This window comes from Astyanax mexicanus, chromosome 15, assembly GCF_023375975.1.
Source record: "Astyanax mexicanus isolate ESR-SI-001 chromosome 15, AstMex3_surface, whole genome shotgun sequence".
In the NCBI taxonomy this organism is placed as follows: Eukaryota; Metazoa; Chordata; class Actinopteri; order Characiformes; family Acestrorhamphidae; genus Astyanax; species Astyanax mexicanus.
Genome location: NC_064422.1, coordinates 13607951 through 13627500, shown reverse-complemented (window position 1 = coordinate 13627500; position 19550 = coordinate 13607951). Strand labels below are relative to the sequence as shown.

The 19550-nt window shown below is 39.4% G+C and overlaps 1 protein-coding gene across 2 annotated transcripts in view; it reads left to right on the top strand.

The window, feature by feature from the left end:
• dock1 (dedicator of cytokinesis 1) overlaps positions 1-19550 on the top strand; it is a 280761-nt gene that overhangs the window by 203720 nt on the left and 57491 nt on the right. For both annotated transcript variants that reach the window (XM_049464935.1, XM_049464936.1), the window contains exons 30-33: positions 4913-4991; positions 6707-6807; positions 13528-13586; positions 16335-16483. In XM_049464935.1, the coding sequence (XP_049320892.1) occupies positions 4913-4991; positions 6707-6807; positions 13528-13586; positions 16335-16483 (388 nt within the window). The remainder of the gene's footprint in view (positions 1-4912; positions 4992-6706; positions 6808-13527; positions 13587-16334; positions 16484-19550) is intronic.

Below are 19550 nucleotides of genomic sequence, written 5' to 3'. Positions count from 1 at the left end.
TTCTCTCTGAGTCCAGTTACTCCTGAACTTTCTCTGACAGAATCAATCCGCCCTTTAAACCAGTCCTCACTTCAATCACCCTCACGGCGAGGAGTCAGATACTAAAGAGCTCAGCCTCCGGTATCGCTGCTCAGCTGCCACTCACAACTCCTTCACACTAATACTTTTATTACACTTACCTTAACATGTTTCAGTCAGATTACATATTCCTTATATTATGCAAAAAAATCCCTTTTTTGTGTGCTTTTTGCCCCAATACACTCCAAACCCCAAAAAATCTATCCGTCTGTTTTCAGTGAATCAGCTGAAAGAGTTTGGTGTCGGGAATCAGTTGCTTCTAAGAGCTGTTTGGATGCTTCTCCCTTATTGTGACCTCACAACCAGAAAACCTGCATAGAACCACTCTGGCTCCGCCCCCTCACCCTCCAAATCCCATCAGAGCCCCGCCCACTAAATCAGTTGAAGAAAACACAGCACGATAAGCCAGCAGACTTTGTCTGAGGGAGGGATCTGTACCTACTGTCCATGGCGAGTCAGCAGGAGAGGGAGATGTAAAAATGTTTAAATAAATAATGAGTTTAGCTTATTTGTATTTTGCTGTTTAGCGCAAGCTAACACTAACGTAGTAAATGCTCAGTGTAAACATGGGGTGTGGCCAGCAACAGCTTATGTATCAGAATAATTAATTATTTGATACGCATACAGACAGTACTAGTCTAGCACCTCACCTTTAATATAATAAACACACCACACTATAATATAATAAATTATAATAAATAATATAATATATGATTATATAATATAATTTAATATAATAAATACACCCACCAATGATGAAGCAGCTAGAAAGTGGATTGTACTGTTTGTGCGGTTTAGAGAGAATGCTATATTTCCGTTCTTAAAATTCTGTTAGATATATTTTCTTTTTAGCTTATCAAACAAACATCGGTTTAATAAAAAACAAACAAACAAACAAAAAACTGTATGCTTTGTTTCTCTTTCAGGGGTGCTGGGATTTGATTTAAGCCTCCTAATAAAGAAATGCATCATTTACTACACCTGATGACTGATTCTCTGTAGATTGCACCATAACATTTCTGTAAATCATTATTTAACCCCGTTAAAAATGTTTGTGTTTACTCTGCTAATTGAGAGTGTGCCTACAGCAGTCTCCTCACTGCTTCTGTTTGAGGTTTGAGGTTCAGGCCGGGAGACGTTGAGTCTTTCTGACAGTGTAAAGATGTTCGAGCGTTTCACACTCTCTCAGTTTTATATTCTCCTGTCACGCAGCCCTCCCCAGATTACAGGCTGATTTACAGCTTTTCTGATCTGTTTACATCCTGAAACGTTTAGACTCTGAGCTGCAGTTCAGGCTAATAGCACTAATGAAGTGCCAGATTTGGGTCGTGAGCTCATACAGGAGGGGTTTATTACGGCCGGAGCTGCTCACGCTTTCAGATCTCATTCAGATGCCCTCAGATCCAGACTTTTAGCAGCAGCACTTTTTTTCTTTTCAAAGAGTCCTAAAAGAGTCTGAGAAGCAGAGATTTGATAATGCAGTTTTTTCTCCGCTGGACGGAGGAGGAGGAGGAGGAGATAGTCGGGTCAAGGCCCGTCGTTCTGAAGCATGTCTTGAATTGATTGCTTTCAGTCATTCTAACATAACTTTAGAAGCTAATAAAGTAGTGAAGGTCACCAATCCAGGTTCCCAAAATGTAAAAAAAAAAAAAAAAAAAAAAAAAAAAAAAAAGAACTGTATAAAGTGATAAATCGAGACTTTTTATAAAATTATTTATTTAATAAATTTATAAAATGGTTCTCCATAAAATTACATGGAGGTCAATGTTGGAGCGGTAATAAAAAAAAGAAAAAAAAAGACCACAGTGAACTTATAAAGCTAGTAAAGCTGGACAGGTACAGCAAATTATACAGGTGCATCTCAAAAAAAAATAGAATATCATTAAAAAGTTATTTTATTTCACTTTACTGCAAAATGTTATAATTGCACTACTGAACTTTTTGCACTTTTTTCATATTCCACTGCTGTAGATAACATGTAATTACTTGTAAATAATATCCATAACCATTACTGTTTTCACATATAAATTTCCATCCTGGATGTAAATTTAACACCTATTCAAATATTTATATTTAGTTAGTTTTTTTTATCTTTATTGTATATTTTCTTCTTTTATCTTTATGCTGTGTTTTACTTGGCGAGGAGCAAAGAAAGAATTTCATCGTACGAGGAAACTTGTTTCTTACTGTGCACACGACAATAAACTCTTTGAATTGAATTGATTTGAATTGAATTTAATGTAATAATTCAGTAGAAAATGTGAATCTCACATTTTATAGAGATGTATTTTACTCACAGAGACAGTGATCTATTTTAACTGTTTATTTATTTTATTGTTGATGATTCTGAAGCTTACAGCCAATGAAAAAATAAAAAACAGCTTCCCTCTGCTAAAAAACAACTTTTATAGAGATGCTGATTTCATTTTCCAGCAGGAATTGGCCCACTGCCCACACTGCTCCAAAAGTACCAAATGGTCTCATATAATAGTTGTCATTTGCTGTAAGCCACAATAAGATCACTCTGTGTGTAATATATCTATTATATTATATATAATAGATATATATTAGATATACACTACCGTTCAAAAGTTTGGGGTCACATTGAAACGTCCTTATTTTTGAAGGAAAAGCACTGTACTTTATAATGATGATAACTTTAAACTAGTCCTAACTTTAAACAAATACACTCTGTACATTGCTAATGTGGTAAATGACTATTCTATCTGCAAATGTCTGGTTTTGGTGCAATATCTACATAGGTGTATAGAGGCCCATTTCCAGCAACTATCACTCCAGTGTTCTAATGGTACAATGTGTTTGCTCATTGGCTCAGAAGGCTAATTGATGATTAGAAAACCCTTGTGCAATCATGTTCACACACCTGAAAACAGTCTAGCTCATTACAGAAGCTACAAAACTGACCTTCCTTTGAGCAGATTGAGTTTCTGGAGCATCACATTTGTGGGGTCAATTAAACGCTCAAAATGGCCAGAAAAAGAGAACTTTCATCTGAAACTCGACAGTCTATTCTTGTTCTTAGAAATGAAGGCTATTCCATGCGAGAAATTGCTAAGAAATTGAAGATTTCCTACAACGGTGTGTACTACTCCCTTCAGAGGACAGCACAAACAGGCTCTAACCAGAGTAGAAAAAGAAGTGGGAGGCCGCGTTGCACAACTAAGCAAGAAGATAAGTACATTAGAGTCTCTAGTTTGAGAAACAGATGCCTCACAGGTCCCCAACTGGCATCTTCATTAAATAGTACCCGCAAAACACCAGTGTCACCATCTACAGTGAAGAGGTGGCTGCGGGATTTTGGGCTTCAGGGCAGAGTGGCAAAGAAAAAGCCATATCTGAGACTGGCTAATAAAAGAAAAAGATTAAGATGGGCAAAAGAACACAGACATTGGACAGAGGAAGACTGGAAAAAAGTGTTGTGGACGGATGAATCCAAGTTTGAGGTGTTTGGATCACAAAGAAGAACGTTTGTGTGACGCAGAACAAATGAAAAGATGCTGGAAGAATGCCTGACGCCATCTGTTAAGCATGGTGGAGGTAATGTGATGGTCTGGGGTTGCTTTGGTGCTGGTAAGGTGGGAGATTTGTACAGGGTAAAAGGGATTCTGAATAAGGAAGGCTATCACTCCATTTTGCAACGCCATGCCATACCCAGTGGACGGCGCCTGATCGGAGCCAATTTCGTCCTACAACAGGACAATGACCCTAAACACACCTCCAAATTGTGCAAGAACTATTTACAGCAGAAGCAGGCAGCTGGTATTCTATTGGTAATGGAGTGGCCAGCGCAGTCACCAGATCTGAACCCCATTGAGCTGTTGTGGGAGCAGCTTGACCGTATGGTACGCCAGAAGTGCCCATCCAACCAATCCAACTTGTGAGAGCTGCTTCTAGAAGCGTGGGGTGCAATTTCTCCAGCTTACCTCAACAAATTAACAGCTAGAATGCCAAAGGTGTGCAATGCTGTAATTGCTGCAAATGGAGGATTATTTGATGAAAGCAAAGTTTGATGTAAAAACAATGTTATTTCAAATACAAATCATTATTTCTAACCTTGTCAATGTCTTGACTCTATTTTCTATTCATTTCACAACGTATGGTGGTGAATAAGTGTGACTTTTCATGGAAAACACAAAATTGTTTGAGTGACCCCAAACTTTTGAACGGTAGTGTATATTATATTATATATAATATATTAGTTTCACATTTTAAACTGAATTAATGAAAAATATTAAAACTTTTCAATGATATTCTACTTATTTGAGATGCATTAGTAAATCAAATTTGAGTCTGATTCATGCTGGTGGTGTTTTTGTAGTTCTGTTTTGTTTGAACTTGATGTTTTATTATTATTTTTAAAGGAGGAACAGTGGTGATGAACACAGTTTTTATTATTGTAGGTCATTGTTCATGCTTACCTGTGGCCTCTGCTGTTGGTCTAATGAACAGAGGAATTGGACATCCTCCTAATGTCCTCATAATGTTCTCCTAATGATCTTCTGCTGTAGCTGTAAAGACCGGTTATTAAGTTTATCTCCTGTGACATTTACACACTTTCTGATCCAGACCTCAGCGTAGCTTCTCTAACTGAGGTTTTTATTTTATTCTTATCAGTTTTAAACTATGAGTTTATTCACTTCACTGCAGGTTGTGGTCAGACCTCTTTAATTGCAGAGAAATAACCTGAATATTGTGTTTTACTGCTGCACTTCACTCCTAATGAAGAAAGACTCGTCACCCCGGGGCCTCAGGACAGCAGCTTAGCGTCAGACTGACGAACTGAAGCTGAAATACCTTTACTCTTATCTTTCAGAGTCTTCCTGCGAGCCATCAATCAATACGCTGCTGTGCTGAACAAGAAATTCCTGGACCAGACCAACTTTGAGCTTCAGGTGAGTTCTAATCTTACTAATCTCAGGTAAAAGAGAGAACACTGAACCCGCAGCACTTCACCTTCTGAGCTCCTCGGGATTAGAGTGGGACTGTAGAGTGGGGGTTTTTGTCCTCACTGCTGCATATTTATATTATTTTACATTTTTAACCATATCAGTCTACATGTACTCTGTTAGGATGTGTCAGTTGAAGTGTAAAATTAACTTTTAAAGAGTTAATTTATAGCAGCATCTGTGGGAAAATGTGCTGCAGGATGCCACACAGAGTGGAGCAGATACTGCAGCAGTGCTGCTGGAGTTCTTAAACACTGTGTTTAGTCTTTCACTGTCCTCCACTCCACTATTACACACTCATACCTACAGCTGAAACTCCCTGTAGATACAGTAAAATCAGAAACAGGAGATCTGAATCTGCTGCTGCACAGTTTATAGCCTTCATCATCCTGTAGACCTTCATCAGTACAGGGTACTTCACCCACAAGACACAATCCACAGAACGCCTCCAACAGGACGACTCTTACAGGACACCTCTCACAGAATGTAGTCCACAAGAAGCCTCCCACAGGATGCCTCTTACAGGACATTTTCCACAGGACGCCACCCCCAGGCACGTCTCCCACAGGACTTTTCCTCACAGGACAACTCCCACAGAATGCCGCCAACATGACATCTCTCACAGAACGCTTCCCAGGGAACACCTCTCACAGAATAATGCTCACAGGACGTCTCTCACGGGACGCCTCACACAGGACGCCTCACAGGACGTCTCTCACAGGATGCTGCCCAGAGTATGCCTTTTACAAGACGCTGCCTACAGGAAACTGTTGGTGGACATAAAAAGTTTAATTCTATTTCAAAAACTCCTTCTTGTAAAGTGATGCTAGGAAATCACGGTTAACCCTGTCCCTTCTCTCAGCTCTCTCTAAACAGGACTTTAAACGTCTCGTCTCTCGCTCGTCATTTTCTCCTCCTGAGTGAAAACTGCAGCAACCAGAGCGAGTTAAAGTGAGTCTGAGAGCGAGAGCGTCCTGATCAGGACTGCAGTGTGTGGGTGTGACGGGGGAAGACGAGACTCTGACGGGGGAAAAACACCCTGGATGACGCTCTAATAGCCTGCAATTTTACACAGCACTGTTTGAATATTTTAAAGAGGTTCTCTCTGCTGTCTGGCTGAGTTTTTATGGAGTGGTGTAACTGCAGGATAAAGGATCTGCCTTTAGTGGAGAATCATTCAGAACCATCAGACCTGAGCGAGAGAGATACATTCTGAACATTTATACAGGAAAAGGAAAGCTGAGCCATAGAGACGCTGATCACCAGCTGTATACTCTCATTTTAACACTCATTTTAACTGTTCTGAGATAACGGATGGATCATAATGACTATATATATATATATATATATATATATATATATATATATATATATATATATATATATATATATATATATCATTGGACAGCGACAATATGATGATTTGCATATGCTTTCAGTCTGTTTTCAGTTGAATTCACTACAAAGACAAGAAATGTAATGTTTAAACTGAAACTTCATTGTTTTTTATATTTTCTTTCTATATGGATTTGTCTCAAAAATAAAAGTAAGGAAAATTGTAAATTCTGTTTATTGTTCTTAAATGCATTTCTTCTTAAAATCCGCCAATAAATCATAACATTTAAAGTTATTAAATATAAACATTGATGTTTGTTTTATAGCTGTGGAATAACTACTTCCACCTGGCCGTGGCTTTCCTCACCCAGGAGTCCCTGCAGCTGGAGAACTTCTCCAGCGACAAGCGAGCCAAGATCTTCCACAGGTACAGAGTACAGAGAGAGAGAGACAGACAGACAGACAGAGATGCATGCTCTGAGTTCTTGGAGCTTCTGCTCTTCTCTTCTAATACACACACACACTTACACAGGGAAAGCCCTGCAGTGAGTCACGCTGCAGCTGTGTGTACACAGAATTTTCTATAATATATTTATTTATTTATTTGATACTTTTTCTCATCCAGAGGATTATTTATCTTCTGAATAATATAAACACACCTGCAGTTCTTACATCCAAATGTTTGTTCTCTTTCTTTGTGTTGGATGCATTCAGATACTTTACCACACACACACACACACACTATACACCTTCTTCTCCAGTCCCTGTATAGAAGTACTGCTTACTTTTCAGAGCAGATACACATGAACCTACAGTTGGACTGAACTGTGGCCAAAAAAAACAGTATCACCTGAAATATATAGAGCTTTAGTTATTCTATATAGGGCTTTATTTATTCATTACAGCAGGGGTATTTAATTAGATTTCAGTACGGTCCAGTTGGAGAAAATTTCATCAGTCCAAGGTCCGGACCATCGCCATTTTTAATTTGTGTTATGATTTTGTGCTAGGTCCTGTATGCTATATACATATATACAGATCTGATTGGTCTGTGAGTTTACAGCACCGCAAAGCATGTATAAAATAATAACAAAAGTTCCACCGCTTTAAATAAACACTGTCAGAATTAAATCCTTCTCAGTAGTTTATCAGTTTGGGTCCGCATTGGACAACGTCTGTCCAGACTGCGGTCTGCCTATTAGCGACCCCTGTCCTAGAGGTTCACAATACGGCCAAAGACTGTGACATAAATTGTGAAAAATTATAGCAGCTTATGTTTTTATTGAGAAAATTGTCCTCTAAAAGTAAGATCAAAATGCAGAATTTAATTTAAAGTATTATTGCTCTTTAAATATGCAAGAGATTGAGCCGTGAACTCATTACTGTAGTACACCATGCAGCAGACATGTAGACGTGACGGAAACAAATCTTAAGTTGGAAAAAGGGTTGCACTGATACCAATACCGTATCGGTGCCGATAACGACACTTACATACAGTATCGGTATTTCAGTTTACACAATACAGATCTGAATACACGAGCCAGCTACCTAAAGAAACACAATGCACAATATCTTGTAATAAAAAATAAAAATAGAAAATCTGAAAAGCACCTAAACATTTTCCTGGTTTTTACCATATTTTGATCAGAGCAGTCAATCAGGTTATTATATCTTATTCAGGATAAGACAGTTGGTATCTGTATTGGTCCTCGGTATCGGACGATACCAGAAAAGCTGGTATCAGTATCGGTATTGGTAAGGAAAAAGTGGTATCGGTGCATCACTAGTTGGAAACAAAGCAAACCTGCTTTCTGATTGGTAGTTAATGCCGTGCTTCACTGTTAATTTGCATAAAGTTGATCAGAGCTAAACTTGATCATGTTCCTGAATTCGCTCACTTCGCTCTTATTGAAAATGAATGTTTTGCGGCTGCTGTTTCTGGTACACTCAGTAAGAGTAGAAAGCTGCAGTACGGCTCTGTTTCTTTAGCTGCTCAATCACACAAACAAATACGATTCTCTGAGCTCTTCAGACGACATATTGCTCTAATAAAACACACACAGTATAACAGATCACAGAGCTCAGCGTGATTTATTGGGCTGTGTTATTAAAGCTGTAGGTACATTCTCTGACATTTACATCATCCGATCGGAAGGGCCGTCAGGATGGATGGAATTTTTCCTCCTGATTTTATCCTCAATCGTCTCTGGTTTATTGTGCTTCTGTCTCTCTGCTGTAGTGAGCTGTCTGTCTGCGTCTCCACCGACATCAGTAACACTGCTCCATCTCCCTCCATCCTCTACTGCAATTACTGCTGCCTATGGGGAGGAAATTACCCCTCTGTGTACATCTGCTCCCTCTACCTCTCTACCTCTGTCTCTCTCTCTCTCTCTCTCTCTCTCTCTCTACCTTTCTCTCTCTCTCTCTCTCTCCCTCTCTCTCTCTCTCTCTATCTCTCTACCTCTACCTCTCTCTCTCTCTCTCTCTCTCTCTTCTTATTCTGTCGGCCCAAAACAGATTGAGAGGACAGTATTTCAGTCAGTCCTCCAACAATGTGGGTGTGATGTAGTTAACCTTAATTAAAGTTTAGCACTTCTTATACACACACACACACACACACACACACACACATACATAGACACGCACACACACACACACACTCACACACCACACACAGAAACATGTGGAAACACCACCTTTCAGTCGCAGCTAATGAAGTATAATTTGTTTACTTGACGGCAGTATTTCAACCCCTTCATAACCCTCAAAGCAACCCTAATTTACACACACACACACACACACACACAGAGCTGTTGATTTGTTTTGGTTTTCATCAGAAAAGTGTGTGTTGACCTTTCTGGACTAGAGATCAAGTCTGATAGAGAGGAGACTCTGCTCTGCTCTGATCCACAGATATTTTTTCTACTCCAGATATAATTATTTCTGCTGATATTATTTATCAGAATTTTACTGTTTTCAGATAGTTGCTGTTTCTGCTGCTGTAGTATTTAACTTTCTCTCTGAGTATAATAGTGTATTCTACATAACTAAGTCTATCTGTCTGTCTCTCTGTTTATCTAACCAATTGTTGAGATATCTAGCAAGCTGTCTATTTGTCCATCTGTCTTTTAGATTTGGTGGAATGATTGGCAAATAAGTGGAGAGGGGTGGAGTCACGGGGCCGAGAGAAGATTAGAATGGAGAGATGAGGCATTGTGGAGATGGGGTGGAGCTATTGGGTGTTGAGTAGATGGTGGGAATAATAGGTTTTGATGAGATTTGTTGGAGTAATTGGGCATAAAGGAGATGAAAGTGGAGCAATAGGGTGCTGAGGCGATTGGGTGGAAGTTGATCTTGTGAACGTGGGGTAGGAGTAAAGGATTTTTAGGAAGATGAGTGGAGTATTAGGTTTTGATGAGATGGTTTGGAGTAATTGGGAATAAAGGAGGTGTGGTAGAGTAATTTGGTGTTGAGGAGATTGGGGTTTAGTTATTTGAGTAATTTGATGTTGAGGAGATTGGGGTTGAGTTATTTGAGTAATTTGATGCAGAGGAGATTTGGGTGGAGTAATTTGATGTAGAGGAGATTTGGGTGGAGTAATTTGATGTAGAGGAGATTTGGGTGGAGTAGTTAGTGTATATTGTCAGTAGAATAATGTAATTTCTGATAGTTATTAGTGATGCAGTCGGTTGTAGTCGTGCTGTGTTCACTAGTCTCCCGGCGTGCGAGAGCTGTCTGATTTTTGTGGTAATAAGGCTTTAATTTCGGCCGCCCTTGTCATCATAAATTACGCCTCTTTGAGAGCTTATTGGCAAAACAATCAATGGCGGATGAAAATTCAGGAGAGCGCCTGGGGTCCTTTAAAATGTCAAGACGTGACGGTGCGGCGCTGAGCGTATATTAACGCCGGAGTGCTCGAAGCTGGAGGCGGGTCACCTCTGCAGGAACATCACGCTGAGGGTGGAGGAGCTTCAGAGTCGAGAGCTCGAGAAGATCTCAGAACATTTCCTGCTCTCTGTTTAAGTAATGAAGTGGACACTCTATATACATAAACACAATTTACTCTATACATACTACATACAACTGGATCCGTAAGTATTTGGACAGTGATGCAATTTGTCACACTATAAGGCACACAGTCTTATAATATCAACCAACTTAAGAAACTTCTTATTCAGAAGATCTCGGCGCTGGGTGGGGGTATAGCTAACTAAGTTATGTAAAGATAAGCTAAGTAAACAAAACTGTATTAAAAAAAACAAAACTTTTATTTAAAGTTAAATGAGTGCTGGATGTTAATCTACACAGATTTCTCTCCTGAAAACTGTTTATTTGGGTGAGTGAAGAGCTTCCTTATTTACAGTAAGCTTAGATCCTCAAAAAAGCATTAGCATTAGCATCAGGCTACAGTCTGATAATACTCACCTCTGAACAGTGAAAGAGCTAACGCTTATCTCCGTTAGCAAGTAATGCTAATGCTGCTCCAGCAGTGCTGGCCAGGCATAGCAACAGACTACAGGCCGATAATACTCACCTTACTCACTGGGGAAATAGTGGTTAGTGTAGGTTTGCCACTTTTCAGAAATGAAAATAAGGAACGGCACACCCAATAAATAGATAATTACAAATACATTCATATATTTGGACATTTATTGAAATAAACAAATTGCTTTGCTTATTGGTTTAGTAGAGGATGCAACCTTTTTAATTGCAGAAAAAAAGGATGCTCTGGATTTTTACAGGATGGTTAGCACTGTGATGCTTCTCGGCAATGCTAAAGCAATTTAATTTAAGTGCAACTTATAGTGAAAAAAATGCAGTATAATTCTATAATTCTAATCATATTCAGGAATTGTTTTTCAGTTCTACATGGAGCTAACCTTCAGACCCCCCCCTCCTCCTCCCCCTGGCTGCAAAACACATACATGTTGTGATGTTTTGTTGGTTTTCTGGCATTTGGTGAAAAGGGCATGTTGAGTGTTTGTATGGAGTGTCAGATATTTGTCAGAGCGCTCGTGTTGTTCAGGAAGCAGCTTCCCCTCCGACTGGAGCAGCTCTCGTCAAATTCAGCCAATTATAATGCAGATCCTCATGCATTTCTGTGTGGTTCATTACAAACAGCAGGAGCACACCAATCAGGCGAGAGAGAGAGAGAGGAACCATGCAGACTCATATATTCACAGCATTTAGCTCATATTATCTTCAGGAGTGGCAGACAGGTCGGAGTACTGTGAGAATATTAATTGGTTTACTGTTAGCTGGAAAGACAAAAGTGTCCTCATTAGCTGGAGGCTTTTATTTTATTATAGATTTATTTATTATATATATTTTTGTTGTTCTGACTGAGGAACGGCGTCTCAGTCAGTCTGGAGGACGAGCCAAGATTGCTTAGAATTTGATATCAGTCCAGAGCCACTGTTTCTGTTGATGCTAACACAGTCCAGAAACTCATTTCTCATTTAATTGTTCTGATATTGGCGTTTGGCTTTGGCACATCATTTATTTATATATTTATTTATTTATTTATTTTTTAAGAAGTCGCCAATCAGCGATGGAAATCACCCAGCTAATCCCGCCCCTTAAACTAATCCTAATTGGCTGGATAAGACCATTTATTTAGGGACATCCAGTGCCGTCCTCCCTTTGTCCCAAAGCATTAATCTGTCTTTCTGTCACTACTTTCTGAGATCTTCTGCCTCTTTTAAAAGTTTATTTATTTATTTTTGTTCTAACTTGCTTAGAATTAAAATCAATCCAGATCCACTGTTTTTGCTGTTTTTAGTTCAGGAGAAGTTTGTATGGGTTCTGCTGTTGTAATCAGTTCAGTTGTTCTATAGTTCTGATATTTTGGCGTGTAGCTTTGGTACGTCATCTTTTAAGGAAGCCGCCAATCAGTTTTGGAAATCACCCAACTAATCCCGCCCCTTTTTCTAATTCTAATTGTCTGGATCAGACCCTTTAGTTTAGGGACTTCCAGTACTGTCCTTCCTTTCTTCCAAAGCTTTAATCTGGTTTTCTGAGATTTTCTGCCTCTGGACAAAGAGCAAATCTTGAGCCAAGTCCCTCAACTCCCTGAAATCATCACCGCTGAGCTTCTCTCAGCTAATGAGCAACAGAATAATGGAGGCGTTTCACGTCTTCGAGGTTTGGCAGCCAGTCCACTGGTTTGTGGGATGAGAAAAATGATGGAACAGCTAGTGTATGTATGTGTGCATTCAGTATGTAAAGTGACCTCCATCATTAATGTCACTCTTGGTAAAGAAGTGTTATTTGGTTTCTTATAAATGCTTTTTATTTAAATATAATATAGGATAACAAAGAGAAAAAAAAAGAGAAAAATCTAAGCTTTATTTCAAGTGCCATCAAGCTGCCGGAGCCCCGAGAGAGCCCAGTTCTCCTTGCTCTCTCTGCTCTGGGTACAGTACAGTAGATGGAGCTCTCTCTTTCTTTCCCCTCATCACCCCTAGTAGGGTGATGTGGATAAGCACAAGGTGAGCTGCGTCTGTGAGCTGATGTATCAGAACCACCAGAGTCGCTGCGCTTTCCTCCGAGCGTTAGCGCTGCTGTGATGCTACTCGGCAATGCTAAAGCATCAGAAGCAGTTCAAAAAGAGGCAGAGTCTGACGTTACATGTGTATCGGAGGAGGCGTGTGCTGGTCTTCTTAACCCTCCTGGTGTTGAAAGAGGATCACTAGTGGTAGGGAGAGGAGTCCTAATAAGTGGGTTGGGTTGTTGGCCGTGTAAATCAGGGAGAAAATGGAATAACATTTTAAAAGAATTGTAAATAAATAAAAGCATTCATTAGAAGGGATGTCCAGGAAGATATTTATATTTGGGCGTATTGTGTATATGTTTATATGTGTAAATGTGTATATATTTGTATGAATGCAGCTGGTTGTTCAGAGAGCAGAAAGACTAGAGACAAAAGGAAAGTGGGTTTTTTGTTTTTTATATATTAATCTGATGCTCATTCGGGTATTCATTTGGTAATAGATTTTTTTCATTTGTGCTGCTGCACCTGAGGCCTCAGTGTTTGGAGAGAATGCAATAATCCCGACGCCTGAAATAATTCTCTGCAGCGAGGTGTGCAGCGTCGAGATGGAGAGAGAGCTACGTGCCGACTGAAACGAGTCTCTGTGTCTTCCAGGTATCAGGACATGAGGCGGCAGATCGGCTTCGAGATCCGGGACATGTGGTACAACCTGGGTGAGTACTGTATCTCAGTGTCTGAAGCACCAGGACTTCATGATAAATGGTTTCACTAAAAACTAATGTCCATCAGTCAACCTTTATTTTTACCCAAAAGCACACTGAGGGCTTGTGCCAAATGGAGAAACATGAACAAGCTAGTTCATGCTTAACTGACTCGCCATGGACAGCAGATACAGATCCCACCCTCAGATGAAGTCTTGTGGGTAATCCTACTGTGTACCTGCTGTGTACTGATAAATGAACAATTAACATAACAGCTAAGAAGTAAAATAAAAATAAAAGTGACTGTGAACTCATATTAGTCCTAGTAGCACTATTTAGCAAATTAGCAAATTATAATTAAAATGTAACATATTGTCCATGAAGAACTAGAAGTAATAAGTAGAAAAAAAAAATCCATAATTTTACAAATGTATTACTGATTTGTGATCTAGACAACTAGGAAATAATTAATAATAAATACAACTTGTTACCATACTTTTACCATGTAATTACTTGTTACTGATCTGTTATGTTTACAATGACCGATTTTATTATTTAATAACAAATACAAAATGGTAATTTAATTAATGTGTAAATACAATTTGTTACCATATTATTACTGTATTATTACCCACTTATTTGCAATCTCTAAAGTAAAGTGCTATCTTAGTCCTTATCAGTTAAAGGGTGTAAATTTAGTAGGGGGCTCTTAATTTAGATATTAAGCTTCACCCATATGATTGTGTTTTTAGTAGTGAAGAGAAAATCCTGCATCAGCTCTCTCTCACGCTGAACAGTGTGATAAAAGTGGGCTCATGTTTCTGAAGCTTTTCTGAAACTTGCTGAAACTTGCACGCTTCTATTTTGGGTTGAGAATCAGCTGTTTTGCAGCGGGGCTGTTTAACAGACTCGTCTGTGATTGGTTTATAAATGAAGGTGCTAATTGGGGTATGATGGGTATGATCTGTAGAAGCTCTGAGAACGTGTTGAGATCTTTATTTCCGCTCAGTTTTAAAGTCATTCTGTAGGAAGAAAAAAAAAAAGCTCTTATGTCTCAGTAATGTCTCTTCGTCTCTAGGTAGAGCTTTTTTTTGTGTGTCTTCTTCTAATTAGGGTCTGAAGGCAGTGCTAGTATATTTATACTCGTGGAGTAGAGAGTATAAATACATGTGACGTGCTGGAAACAGAAGGATTGCTTTGACAAGTTTGGATAAGATGTTTTGTTTTATAAACTGAAGCAGCGTGTGGGAGAGAGCACGCAACAGAGACGAAGAATCCAGAAAATATGTCATTAGACGCTCGGCGGCGCAGATGTAAAGTTCCGGCTCCCTGACAGAAACATCCAGAGCAGCCAGACGCAGCTTTGTTTTGTAAAATGATGAAATACAGGAAACACCCTGGAGGAAAGGTGTAAGATGTGAAATTCTGTGCACAGACGAATAAATGCAGCTTCTGCAATGATTCCGTTTAACCCTCGCTTACGTTCAGCTGTAAGGAGCGACAGTAGAATTCTGGGATGAATCTTATTTATCTCATGCATGTTTGAAGATCTCCATCCGTTAAAATCCTCTTTTTCTTGTTCTTTTGTATTGTGAAATACAGTATGTCTATCTTCCTCAACCTCTTCCTCATTCTCTGCAGCAGCTAGTAAAAGAAAATATTCAGAAAAACAAAACGAGTCGATCAGGAAAAGCACCGTGTCTACATCAACCCGTCAATTAATATTCATATCCCCGCCCACCTCGGCTCGGGACCGCCCACAGACAGAGCTTAAGCCGGGCGGCATCGCCTTCTCGTCAGATAGGAGATAACTAACAGCGCTAGGAACAGCATGCAGTTCATTCCTGTGTTATTTGTGTGAATAACACATCAGTGTTTATATACTTTACCCAGTAATTCAGAGCTAAGAAACAAATGGTTAGAATTAGTCTATGGAGGAAAAACACCACCAGCCAAGTACAATTGAGATAGATAGGTGTATAGATGTTTAGAACAGTTCTGTTTACACTAGTTAAAAGTAAAAATCCACCCCGGGGTTTTTATTTGTTCCAACTGCCTGTGCGGCTCTGCTGCGGCTCAGCCAACAAAACCCAGCCCAGGGTGGATTTTTACTTTCTGGATCTGGACTCTACCCATCTCTGTGTGTAACTATAGGTTTAAATAGGATCTCCGGTGGATTTGGTGTTTTACAGAGACTCTAAGACTAGGTCAGTGTCTGAACTGCACTTAGCAGGGCATTATTACACATGTTGTAAAGTAACATATGACATTGTAAAGACTGTTATTAGTGTAAAAATGTCTTTATTTGAAAACGTTTCTAACTGTTATCCATCTTGCTGCCTCCTGGTCTCGCAGTGCTGTTAGCCAATCAGAGGTGATATGTTTGCAAGTATGAATATTCATGAGCAAGAGCTGAAATCCTATTGTTTAACCCCCCCACACCTCGAGCGGACTAAAGCAGCGTTATACCGGATCACCGAAGCACTTCATTTATTCATATTAGAGACCACAACTATACATTTAAAAATAAATGCAAAAACGATGGAATGAGACCTTTAACCATTGCTATTTTCTTTGTAAACATGGCCTCATTCATACAAGTAAAATAACAGACCTTTTTGTAGATGGTAAAAGAGATTATTAGTATGAGTTAATAAGTTATAGAAAAGTAACGTGCCAGTGTATGATGTACAGTATATTTAATTTCCTTATTTTAAAGGCATCTATTATAAATAAAGTTTGCTTTTCTGTCAATTACAGGTCCACACAAGATCAAGTTTATCCCGGAGATGGTGGGGCCGATCCTGGAGATGACTCTGGTGCCGGAGATTGAGCTCCGCAAAGCGACGATCCCCATCTTCTTCGACATGATGCAGTGCGAGTTCCACTTCACCCGCAGTTTCCAAAGGGTCAGAATTGTTTATTTTATTTAACGTTTCGATATATGAGATTGTGATTTAAGGCTACAAAAGTGAGATCGCATTCATGGAATGATCGTAGATGATTTACTAGTCTTCAGTCGTCCAGCTTTGGTAAAGCTGTGTCCGCTGCAGCCTCAGCTTTCTGTTCTTAGCTTACTGTATGTAGGCTTTCTGTTAGCTCCAGTTATTCTGTTGATCTGTCTCTTCAAAAATGGGTTTTACATCTCCAGAACTGCCTTTTTTTGGAGGCATTTTATTTATTATGCCTTTCTGAGTGATTCTAAAGACTCTGTTGTGCTGAAAATCCGAGAGATTTTCAATTTTAGAATTTTTTTTTTTTTTTTTTTTTTTTTTTTTAGAAATTCGATTTTCCTCTGAACCACTTCTGACACCAACAATTTCGCCAAACACAAAATCAGTGATGCGACATTTTTTGTTTCTATTCTGATGGTTGATGTGACTTATACCTGAAATTCTTGATGCATATCCCCATAAATCTATGATTGCAAGCACTGCACTGCTGCTATATGTTCGGAAGATTAGATTAGATTAGATTAGATTAGATTAGATTAAATTAAATTTAATTTAAGTTGCATAAATGAGTAGGTGTGTGTTCCGGCAGTGAGAAAGAGGTTTCTCGAGGTCTTTGTCTAGTGCAGTATGTTTGGATTTGTAGTAAAATGTGTAAAAGAAGAGCTGGACTGTCTCCCTGCATTCCCATTAAGCTCTGCTATAATGTGCTCTAATGGGTTTAATAAGTGGAGAGCTGGAGAAATTGTGCTGCGGTACTTTAGTACTTTAGCCCACACCATGCCGAGACCTCTCAGTCTCTCCATACGTGGATTTAGCTCCGGCACCGAGAGCGTGGGTTAATGGCTTTATTCATAAATCTGTTCCAGCACCACTTCTTCATGCTTGTCTTTAGCGCAGTTTGATGGACGTTATGAGGATTTCATCAGGCTGCGGGTTTCTTTTCCTCTCTCTCTTTTTTGCAGGTTGACCAGCATTCTCAAAAAATATATATGTGAATGTTAAATACCCTTTCTACTAATTTTTGTCATTATTGATGATGATTAAAGTTTACATGAAATTTTACATCACATAATATAAGAAAGCTTGTTGATTTTCATGTAGTTTCCAACTATAGCCAAGGTGGCTTGCAGTGGTTTTAAGTGGTAAACCAACACAAAGTAGCACATACTTTTGAAATGCAATGAAAATGATGCATTGTTTTTCAACAATTTAATCAAATAAAAATCTAAAAATGTCTTTGGGGGTTTGTCTCTACCAGCTTTGATCATCTAGAGACTGTAGAGATTTTTGCTCCATTCTTCTTTATAAATCAGCTGAAGATCAGTCAGGTTGGATGGAGAGCGTTGGTCTGTGAACAGCAGTTTTCATGTCTCTCCACAGAAGATCAATGAGATTTAGGTCTTTAGGACTTTAACTGGATCATTCTAACACATGAATATTCTCTGATCTAAATCATTGTAGCTCCACTGTAGCTCTGGCTGTATGTTTAGGGTCATCGTCTTGCTGGAGGATCTCAAGTCTTTTACAGCCTCCAACAGCTTTTCTTCTTCCAGGATTGTTCTGTATTTATTTATCTCCATCCATCTTCCATCCATCAACTCTGACCAGCTTCCTAAATCTGTCCCTGCTGAAGAAAAGCTTATCCCCACAGCATGATGCTGCCTCCACCATGTTTCACACATTCTCCAACCCCTGTACTTTAGTAAGCCGCTGTATTTGTCCTCCTCTAATGTTCTGAGATGATCTTGTGGAGCTGCTGTGAGTTTACCTGTCCTGAATCCCGGTCTGTAGCAGCAGAGCTGCTGAATCCTGCAGAACTCTGTGTTTGACCCGTACTGTCGGTCTTCTCTTTAAGCTCTGGCTCTTTATTTCCCCCGGAGAGACTCCAGCACTCTGAGCTTGGCTTGACCCCTCTTTAGGGGCGAGGTGCCTCCTCTCCTTATAGCAGCCCAGATAAATCCCCAGCTTACTGCAGCCCAGCCAGGAGAAACATCTGACCGCTAGCTGCTGTTACTCTGCTGGAGCTGCTTTACTCCTTTCTGTCTCTCCGCATTCTTTCAGTTACCTTTTCTTATTGCCGTACCTCTCCTTACTTCTATTCTCTCACCTTTACACCTTATTCTGCGTGATGATGAGGAGGGGCCATATTTGTTTCAGGGTCCGTACGGTCATTAAAAACCTGGAAAAATCATGACATTTGAAAATATTAATTTCCAGGCCTGCACAAGTTTTGGAAAAGTAGAAATCATGTAAACTCTTCCCCTCGCCTACTACTCCCTGTCCTATCTGATTCTACCACTTCTTCCAAACCTCTCATCTACTACTTCCTTCTCTTCCTCACCCTACCTCTCAAGCTTACTACTTTCTTCCTTACCTTAGCTCTCTCTCCTTTGTCCTTTCCTGCTTTATCTACCATATTTTTTGGCACACTATCAATAAAAGTCTATTTTCTGGATTTATAAGGCACATTATGTTGTATTACTAGTAAGGATCAGGAGTGTTGCCATGCTTTTAATGCTGGGTGGCGAGACCTATAAAGCTAAGTTAGGTAAACAAAACTGTAATACTGTAAAAAAACAACAACAAAAAAAAAAACATTTCAGACAAGTCAGTTCAGTTCAGGAGAGAAATCTATGCAGATTCACATCCAGCACTGTCCAGTGCTGGATGTGAATCTGCATAGATTTCTCTCCTGAAAGCTGTTAATTTGGGTTGAGTAAAGCGCTTCTGTTTATTTACAGTAAGCTAAGATTTCCAAATTTCCAAGTGTAATACTAATGCTGCTCCAGCAGTGCTAGCCGAGGTTGGCAGCGAACAAAGAGCTAGCCGTTAGCGGCTAATGCTAATAACTCTGTACTTCAGTGGAGAGGCTTTCTGCTCCTTAATACCTGACTGGTAGAATTTATACACAAGGAGCACCGGATTATAAGGAGCTCTGATTATTTTTGAGTAAAATTAAAACATTTTAAGTGCAGCTTATAGTGATAAAAATTCTGTACCTTTTTCCCCCTTCTTTCCTTCC